The sequence below is a fragment of the Teleopsis dalmanni genome, chromosome 1, assembly GCF_002237135.1.
Source record: "Teleopsis dalmanni isolate 2A chromosome 1, ASM223713v2, whole genome shotgun sequence".
Classification (NCBI taxonomy): domain Eukaryota; kingdom Metazoa; phylum Arthropoda; class Insecta; order Diptera; family Diopsidae; genus Teleopsis; species Teleopsis dalmanni.
This window is the reverse complement of record NC_051846.1, coordinates 103735398-103746488: the sequence shown is the minus strand read 5'-3', so window position 1 is coordinate 103746488 and position 11091 is coordinate 103735398. Positions and strand designations below refer to the sequence as shown.

General features: G+C 35.8%; 1 protein-coding gene across 1 annotated transcript; it reads left to right on the top strand.

The window, feature by feature from the left end:
- The first annotated feature begins 6654 nt into the window (after nucleotides 1-6654).
- Nucleotides 6655-7986, top strand: LOC119663952. Its single transcript, XM_038073541.1, has one exon. It carries the CDS (start codon nucleotides 6655-6657, stop codon nucleotides 7984-7986), a length of 1332 nt encoding a protein of 443 aa, XP_037929469.1.
- The last annotated feature ends 3105 nt before the right edge of the window (nucleotides 7987-11091 follow it).

The following is an 11091-nucleotide window of genomic DNA, read 5'->3' as shown; positions in this document are numbered from 1 at the left end:
CACCGATTTGGTTTACAAGTAATTATATAATAGAAATGTTTATTTCTATTATATTTAAAAAAAAAACAATGTGAACTGAAATGTATATTTCTATTCACCGATTTGGTTTACAAGTAATTATATAATAGAAATGTTTATTTTTATTATATTTAAAAAAAAAACAATGTGAACTGAAATGTATATTTCTATTCACCGATTTGGTTTACAAGTAATTATATAATAGAAATGTTTATTTCTATTATATTTTAAAAAAAAAACAATGCGAACTGAAATGTGTATTGTTTTTCCGTTCAGCATCGATAATCCAGCTTGCAAGTTTAGAACGATGTCTTTACTAGCTCGATGCTTCGCTGACTGCCAGTCTACTGCTTTTGCTTCGCCTTTTATACCTGCGATGTGCGAAGCAAACAGTATGTTTGTTCTTGCAATTGCAACGGTGCGTTGTTTACAAGTTTAATTAGTGGTTTTATTGTGTGTTTTTTTTTTCTTGTTTTTTATTTTGTCTATATTTTGTTTTTTTATTATTGTGTCATAAAATTTATGAGTGTAAATTTTATGTTACAAGTTTAATGAATATTAATTTAATAAATATAAAAATTAATTCAAAAAACAAAATAGAAATATAATTCATAAATAAATCAGGTAAGTGTATGATTCATTTAATTAACTATATTTTCAAATTTTTATTTCAACGTAATTGCAGATCACTTGGTTATGTTGTGGGTGCATGCTGCAACAACAGGGACGGCAAATATTTATCAAAATACCAAGCGACCACATGCTAGCAAAAGATCTGTGAATGGCATTAATAATATAGTAGAGAAATGCCGGATAAATATTTTAAGTAAAGTAACAACTTTTTTCATACTTCCAGTACTCGAAAGCTTCAATAAAATCATAGGATACGATTACCTTAAAGAAGTAGCGGCAACTATTGTCGCAAAAAACAATACACTTTTCCATAAAACAAGAAAAGAACAAATACATGAACAAACGATACCTGATTAGTATCCTATACCGGATGCAACAGTGATATTGTCCAATCTAAGACATTCGAAGTTTTACACGACTCTTAACCTCAAGTCTGGGTGTCACCAGATAGTTTTAGATGAAAAAGATAGGCATAGAATAGCCTTCAATGTAAATAATGGTAAGTATGAGTTTTGTCGCTTACCAATCGGCTTAACAAATGTCCCTAGTATCTTTCAGCGGGCCATTGATGACATTTTGCGAGATGACATAGGAAAAACATGCCACGTTTATATGGATGATGTAATCTTCTTTTTCTTAGACAAAGTCAATCATCTCAACCATGTCAGTAATATTACATACGAATTGAAAAACGCGAGAATGCTCGTTTCTCCCGAGAAATCTAAGTTTCTTCAAAACGAAGTAGAGTTTTTAGAATTTGTTGTCTTAGCTAACGGCATTAAAACATGCCCGGGTAGAGTCAATGCAATTTTAAACCACAAACAACCAAAGTCGTTGAGATCACTGCGTGGCTTTCTAGGATTATCCGGATATTATCCGAGATTTGTAAGGAATTACGCGGCAATAGCAAAGCCACTGACTGCATACCTCTGAGAAGAAAATGTCATATTGGAATCAAACAATCAAAACATACTAAAATAAATTTAAATGTGAATGCAGTAAAAGCATTTAATAAATTAAAGCAAATATTAGCTTCAGAGGATGAACTTCTACAGCATCCAGACTACGATAAAGCCTTCGAGCTTACCCCTGATGCACCATCAGTTGATTTAGGTGCAGTATTGTCCCAAGAGGGTAGACCAATAACAATGGTCTCTAGAACCCTAAGTGTGAAGAAAACTACGCTACAAATGAACGCGAACTACTAGCAATTGTTTGGGCTTTACAAACATTACGTCACTACTTATATGGTGTTGGAAACCTAAAAATCTTTACAGCTCATCAACCTCTCACATTTTCAATATCGGATAAGAATTTTAATTCAAAAATTAAAAGGTGGCGTGCATTTATAGATGAATTTTCCCAAAATTCTTCTATAAACCAGGGAAAGAAAACAAAGTAGCAGATGCCTTATCTATCAATATATTAATAATTTGACTTTAGACGGAAATACAGTCCACAGTGAAGAATCCTCATCTGATATAATTAAAACAGTAAACACCCCTGTAAACCAATTTAAAAATCAACTAATTTTGTCCCATTACAATTCAAATAATAAAACACTAAAATCCTATTAAAGAGATTTGTACGTCACACAATAAATTTTAAAAACACAGAATTTCTGTTACAAATTTTAAATAAATATAAAAAAACCAGGCTTTTCGTTTCGGATAACGAAAAAGTATTCCGATCGAATGCATTATCCACTTTTTTACGTGATCATTTCGAAATCACGCAATTTTCCTACCAACACTCCATAGCGAAAGCAACAGCCAAGTTGATTGCTAGATGTTGTAAGGCTCAGCAGCAAATAGCTGATATAATCGAGCTCATACTACTAGCCACTATTAAATACAATAACACCGTACATTCTGTAACAGATTCCAAGCCGGTTAATTTGCTTGACTCTAAAGATAGTAAAACAATTTCAAAAGTCAAAGAAAAAATTATATAATCTCAAGAAAAACTACTAAGGAGAGCTAATAGAGATATACATCGTACAATCTATAAACCGGGAGACGTAGTCTATGTAAAAAGAAATAAACGATTAGGTAACAAGTTTAATAAAATTTTTGAGGAAGGGACTGTCGAATGAGACCTAGGCACTGCTGTCCTAATCAATAGCAGAAAAATTCATAAAAATAATATGCGATGATTATTTTCTTTTGTTTTTTTTATTAGGCTATGTTACTACTATTTTGTAAATTTGCAACATCAAGGATTATAAACTACACACCAGCACATTTCATAACGGTCACCCATGAAAACGCCGCAATATATGAAAACTATTTTTTCCTGGTACACTCAACCAACTTATCAGAATATGAAGAAATGGTTATGGACAACACAAATTCTTTTTATCACGACGTCTACAGTAGAAATATCCTGGTAAAGCAAACACAGGAAATTCAACGAATCATAAAGACATTGCGGACCACACGTCGATTTGCAAGATCGATCGACTTTATTGGATCAGCGGTAAAATTCGTAGCAGGAACCCCGGATCATGACGATTTCCAACTGTTATTAACCAAACAAAATATGCTTATAGAAAATAATAATAGACAGACAAACATTAACTCTGTAATACAGAACCAAATTAGCGAACTCACAAACAGAATAAATAACTTAAAGTCAGCAAAAAATTCTGATAATTCTATCTCGAAAGAGGAAGAAATTCTAAAACAATATATTATAAATAGAAATAATTATGTTATCAATCATTTAGATACTTTAACTCTTTCCGTGGTCTTGGCAAAAAGTAATATAAATTATCCACTTATCTTAGATAATGTTAAAATAAATGATCTGATTGACTCTGAAAATGTACCACTTAGATTAAATAACATCTTAAGTGTATCCAAAGTAAAAGTTTTACAAAATAATGAAATCCTTTTATATGTAATAGAAATTCCTAGAATAGATAAATATTGTAATTGAAGACGTTCATAAATTTAATATATCGGGTACATTCCTGATAACATTCAAAAACGAAATTACCATAAACGGAACAAAATACAAAGTCACAAAAAAGATAACTGATTTCGAAACTTTCTTTGCCATATCTTCACAGAATACATATTAAGAATACGAATCACATCTCAGCACTAAGAAAAGAAATACTATAAGATCCAAAAACGAAACTGGTGGCTCACTATTTTACTTGTGTTAATTCTTGTAATAGCATTAACAATATTTCTAATGGTTCGATCATGCAGAGAAAGAGTGAAATCAAAAACACTATTTGATGATATCATAAATCAATTAACTGGTCGGAACGGGGACGTTCCGAATTTAAGAGAGGGAAGAGTTAATGCCGCTGACACTTAATATCACAAATACTTAATTAAGCTAAGTTTGCGGCGTCGGCAACGTAATTCATATCATGCTAAATAACATGCAGGTGCTACTACAATAATCATTGCCCCTACCTGTTGCAGATACAACGTGCATCACAGACGATCGTACTTCTCGTGGGAAACTACATGAGCAACAGTTCCTGTTGATGCTGCAGATTTTATTATTAAGTTAGAATCAATGTAAGATTTTCTTTCAGAACATTTCTTTACCAAGCTTAATAATTTAAATAGTAAGAAATAGTAAACGACTCATTAATTTATATAATTGTTTGAAAATTCTGCGGTGGTGTTACAGTAAAAAATTGGAAATTATTATACATATATTTGGAGTAGTAAAGAAATCGCACAGATATATTATAAATATTACGTAGCATATAGATATATATATTTATGACATGTACATACCCTAATAATTCAAGATAATTCTGTTCTCCACTAGGTACCCCAAGTAGAACCACACAAAATTTCGCGGCACTCATTAGCATAATCCACGACGCTTTACCAAGCTTAATAATTTAAATAGTAAGAAATAGTAAACGACTCATTAATTTATATAATTGTTTGAAAATTCTGCGGTGGTGTTACAGTAAAAAATTGGAAATTATTATACATATATTTGGAGTAGTAAAGAAATCGCACAGATATATTATAAATATTACGTAGCATATAGATATATATATTTATGACATGTACATACCCTAATAATTCAAGATAATTCTGTTCTCCACTAGGTACCCCAAGTAGAACCACACAAAATTTCGCGGCACTCATTAGCATAATCCACGACGCTTATTTTACAGAGTTCACGGCGCTTGTTCACAGAATCCACGACGCTCATCCATCGAATCCACGGCGCTTGTTTACAGAATCCACGATTCACAGCCTATCCAGTTATCGCCGGCATAGTACATATATGTAATTAAAACAATATATATAATATATCTAACGGATATGTCAACCACAAATAATTTATAACACGCAGAAAGCATGATGGCAACATGTTGTGTCCACCTATTGTGAAAATTCGCGCCCTCAGAAGCCGCTCATGGCACGGTGGCTAGCCCGGTATGCCCGCCGGTGATGAGGTGGGATTCTTGGTAACTGAGGTTACGCTACAGATGATAACAAAAAAAAATAATTCGTGCCATGTTTTATTCTAACAAAAAAAAACACCTATAATTTCTTGCTATTTCCTAATAACTATTTACCTCCATAACTAATTCAATACTTTCACTTATAAAACTATTACCTATTTAATTCATATTTCATTCATTGTCTGAACTTCAACATTTCAAAATAAAAATAAATAAATAAAAACAGGAAAAAAAGAAAATTGCTATCCAAGCTACAGGTTCGACCTCTGAGCAACCCCGCAGCTTCCATTTCTCCTAATATTGCACGTTCACTGCCACAGTCTACGTCCTTGGCAGCACCAGCCTGAACAGCTATGTTTACCTCTAACTCGGGAAACTTCGGTAAGATTTCCGGTAATGACTGGCAATTGTTATTATAGTGAAACGACCAAAATTTTTCCAACTAAAAATTTGATCATTATAACACAACACAACCACCGAACACACAACAAATAACACTCGCTTAAATTTATTAAACCGAAGGTATCTGTAACAAAAAAAAGCGTGAATTAATAATTAAAGACATTAAGTTAAACCAACTCACCCAAAATCTACTACGGCAACAACAAAACTTTGCCACCGGAAATTTTCTGGAAAAGAAGTGGAAAATATGATTGGCTAACGTATACACAAATATGAGTTAATGGAAGAATGTTGTACAAAGCAGGGTTCAGAAAAACACTGTGCTGTGCACAAAAATGCAAAACACCACGCACAAATGTTGTGCGATTCTAAATAAAATTTCACACCACAAATGTGTTGTGCGAAAATTTTTGTGCACATCTTAAGTGCCACATCTTGTGTGCAGTGTGCAGGGATGCAGTCAGGATTTCTTTATCGAGAATGACGTGTTTTTTTTGCGCTCCAATAGTTTTGTTGTTTTAACTATATACGATGCGTGATTCTTTAAATCTTTTGATTTAAACGTTTGTGCGAAAGAACTGTGATCACCGTCGGAGATAGTTGGTCACATTCTCGGACACTTATAGTGGTGTTAAAATAATAATTCTTTTAATTTGCTTGAGACAGTACGGTAGTGTTTTGCCGGCTCCTTTTTACTTTTTTGTTGTTGTGGATTTTAATTTTTAATCTCCACTTTGATACTATCAGCTGATCGAACAGTGGATTGTAAATAATTAAATATTTTATTTTAATTTCTTTTATTTAATAAAATTTTGTGCGAAGGAACTGCGGACTTGTATGGTCGCGCTCCTGGACACTTTGCCAAAATAAAGGTTTTCTCTCAAATTATTTCTGATGTTAAATTTACGGTAGTGAATTAATTTATTTATTTGGCGGTTGTTTTATTCTTTTGTTTGTGGAACCTGTTTAAGCAGTGAATCTAAAAAAGCTGCATTTAATCTAAGCTTCAAACCTTTGCTTAGAACATTATTATAAACAAAAGCTTTTTAGTAGCATATACAGTACCCCAGCAGTAAATTGCAATAGACATCCCAGTGGGAAATAATAACATACCTGAGTAAGTACAATAGTAATTACAAGTAATTATAATGGAAAATCCAGGTAAAAATGTGACGGAGGATGAGGTACCTAATGCGAATGCAATTAAATCGCATAGATCACCACGCGGTAAAAATGGCCCAGTCGAAAATAAAGGTAATGCCTGCGCCTCAAACGCTAATGTAGCAATTAATTTGCCAGAAACGACGACAGCAATTCTCAATACAGGGATTTTAGATAGGAGGCTCTCAATTACAGACACAGAGGAGCCTTTTGATAATTTAGAAAGCAAGGTTCAGGCACTTGTTGGTATTATGAATAGCCAGCGTCATATAAATCAAACAATGAAAGACCTAGTAGCAAGTATATCACAGGAGATTAAAAAAGCTATTGCTAAATACAGAAGCCCAGGCCTGTCAAGGACAACAGTGGACGCGCAGACCCAATGTGGTAACAATGAAGTAAAGAAGCGTTTAGTAGAGAAGGCTAAAACAGTGAAAAATCAATTGCATCAGATGTCTGCACCTAGTAGTTTGCCAATAGTCAATATTACGAATAGTGAATCGCAGCCGAAAATAAATGATATACGCAAAACAACGTGGACTAAAGTCACTCGTAATAAGAGCAAAGAAGCACCTGCCAATGTAAGAGAGAAGTCCACACGTCCAGAAGCGATAATTGTACAAAAAAAGGGAGAAGCAAGCTATGCCGACATGCTCAAGATGTTAAAGTCGAACTCTGAACTGGCAGATTTGGGTTCAACCGTAAATAAAATACGAAGAACTGCGAAAGGCGAACTCATGTTGATTCTTAAGCGCGGACCTGAAGTGGACGCAAACAAGCACAAAGGTAACATCGCAGAAGTGCTTCATGATTTCGCTGACATACATGTAGTAAGCCAACAAACCACCATTGAATGCCGTGACTTAGACGAGACCACAACAGTTTCAGACGTTTGTACCGCCATTAGAAGCCAATTCCCTAGTATTGAAAGTATGAAGCCAGAAGCGGTAAAAGTAATTCGCCCCTCACGGTACGGGACACAAAATGCGAGAATCGTTCTTCCCACTCGCGACGCTAAAATTCTAATAAATGCTGGGCGCATTCGGATTGGCTGGGTAGTATGTAGAATTAGAGAGTTCCTACAACCAACTCGATGCTATAAATGTCTAGAATTTGGACACGTTTCAAAATACTGCAAAAATGATACCAATCGAGCAGGAGCGTGCTTTAGGTGTGGTAATACAGGTCATAAAGCCAAATCTTGCGACAAGACACCCAGGTGTCTGCTATGTCCTGCCGATAATAACAATCATGATATGTTAAATAAAATCTGTCCAGTCTATCAAGCCGCTTGTAGAAAATTACATATACATGGTTAAGTGTCTTTAAATCAACTTAAACCACTGTGAAGTTGCGCAAGACCTACTGATGTTAACAGCAAATGATCTAACAGCAGAAGTTCTCTTAATTTCAGAACCATTTAACGTCCCAGACTGGGATAGTAGGTGGTGCAGAGATCTGAGCGGTAAAGCGGCAATACACATCTGTGGCCAAAAAAGCTATGAAATTATTGAGAACAACCAGCATAATGGCTTCGTATACGCAAAAATAGATGGTACACATTTTTACAGCTGTTATGTTTCACCTAACGACACCATAGAGGACTTCAATACTATGCTTGATCACCTCGTAGAGAATGCAAAACACAAAACGCCATTAGTAATAGCAGGGGACTTTAATGCATGGTCAACTTCCTGGGGCAGCAGACAAACAGAAGAGGTTTTGCTCTCTTGGAGGCTTTCGCTTCACTAGATATTTTTCTGCTTAACGATGGCATTAGCTATACTTTTGATAATGGCCGTTTCACATCAACCATTGATCTTACATTTGGAAGTAGAAGTATTTGTAAAAACAGTCTATGGAAAGTGGCAGATGTGTACACAGCTAGTGATCATAAATTGATTATATTTGAATTAACACAAGACCGTATAAGTGGAAAATATGAATCTACAAGGAAAGCACAAGCAATTAAATGGAGTACTAGTAAATTAGATAAAGCAATGGTTGACCTTCTTGCTGATGAAATAATTCTAACTGGCAGTTCCGCGAATAGTAAGGCTGCAAGCCTAATGCAATCACTTAAAAACATCTGTGATGCATCAATGCCTCGAAGAAATGAAAGAAAGCATCATAGACCTGCACCTTGGTGGAATGAAGAAATTGGAAACCTGCGGACAGAATGTCACAAATTACGCAGAGTTCAACAACGGGCAAGAGGGCATAACAATTTTGAGCAACTTAACTGGCATTTTAAGGAAAAGCGGAGAGAGCTCCGTAATTCTATTTTACAAAGCAAAAAGCGGCTGTACAACACCTTGCTAGATGAACTGTCAACTAATCCCTGGGGAAAAGCATACCAACCTGTCAAAAAGATAATGAAGGGAACTTCACCACCAGCTCCTACTAATTTTCGTTTCTTAGAAGAGATCGTACGGAACTTGTTCCCACAAGGCTCTGGGATAACACACATACTGACCGATGACGACGTCCAAGTTAATTTAATTACTCCAAGCGAAGTTCTTGAAGCCGCAAAAATCATTAAGCATACGAAAGCACCTGGCGTTGATGGTATCCCAAATGGCGCGCTTAAACAAATCGTATATAGAAGGCCAGAACTGTTTGCGGAAGTATTCTCATTGTGTCTAGTAGAAGGTGTGTTTCCAAAACCGTGGAAAGTACAACGACTAGTCCTTATCCCTAAAAGAGGGAAGCACTTACATGGATACTACTGGAAAGCTATTTGAAAAACTTATTGCTACCAGATTGGAACAGTACACAGAAGGACCAAATGGCCTGTCAATATGGCAACATGGTTTCAGGAAAGGCCAGAGTACAATAAATGCTATAGCAAAAGTGCATAATATAGCCCAAAATGTGCTGGATGGAAAAAGATGGAGAGGCGGCAGCAAAGAATACTGTGCTATAATCACGCTGGATATCAAAAATGCTTTCAATTCAGCGTATTGGAACGCAACAATAGAAGCACTAGCAAAACTGTAAATACCGGCATATCTACTTAGAATGATCATAAGCTACTTCAACGACCACATTCTAATGTACGACACGAACGACGGTGTGAAGACATATTTAGTGTCAGCAGGAGTTCCACAAGGCTCAGTTTTAGGCCCCATTCTCTGGAACGTAATGTATGATGGCGTATTTAATGTAGAAAAACCAACTGGAGTGCAGTTAATTGGTTACGCTGATGATATTGCAATTGTAGCGGTTGCAAAAACCATCAACGAGCTTGTAATGAAATGTGATAGCACCATCGTAGTGGTCAAACTCTGGCTTGAGTCAATGGGCCTGGAATTATCAGAGCACAAAACCGAAGCAGTTCTTCTAAGTAGTAGAAAAAGAATAGAATTTATTGACATACATGTTGGCGAGCTTTCTATCAAATCAAGCTCGGTAATTAATTATCTGGGTGTCAAAATAGATCAAAGGCTTAACTTCAAGGAACATCTGAACTCTGCTGGTGACAAAGCAATTAGAATCGGTGCAGCAGTTGCAAGATTAATGCCAAACATTGGTGGTCCAAGATATGCAGGTCGAAGACTATTGGCATCAGTGTCGACTTCAGTAATGATGTATGGCGCACCAATATGGTATCCCGCAGCCTTCAGTTTATCATATACAAGATCTTTGTTGTCAACTCATAGATTAGCATCATTAAGGGTATGCTGCGCGTTTTGTACAGTCTCCGAAGTAGCTATAAACGTCATTGCTGGACGAATACCAATAGACTTACAGGCTAAAGAAGCTGCAGCTCTGAAAGATCTCAAATCACAAGAGTGTCTTAGCCGAAACTACAAAGATGAGGTACGAAGTCAAATATACGTACAGTGGCAACAACGGTGGATTACATCAACAAAAGGAAGATGGACATACAATCTTATTCCATCAATTGCTGCCTGGACCTCAAGGAAATATGGTGAACTTAATTACTATGTTACACAGTTTCTCACAGGGCATGGTTGTTTCCGAGAATATTTGTTCAAATATAAACATGCTGATGACCCCTTTTGTTTGCATTGTGGTAAAGTGGTAGAAGGCGTTGAGCACATACTGACAACTTGTATACGTTTCACACGTGCTAGAGAAGCATTAGAAAGATTAATGGGTAACCATGTTACATGTCATAGAGTCGTACAATACATGTTGTCCTCTAAAGATGCCTGGGAACAAGTTAATCATATAATTACAGCAATCATGCAACAACTGCGACGAGATGAACGACAACACCAAATGAGAGTAAATGGTTGAGAAATAGAGCGTTAGTGCTCGCCCTGTCCTCGCGAAGTAATACCTAGCTGGTGGTCCCGCGGGACGTTTTCTAAAGGGCAGTGTTATTTATAGGGGTTAAGGTTTAGTCCGTAGGCGTACTGTGTCGCAAGTTTGGCATATGCAAGAGCATCGTACCT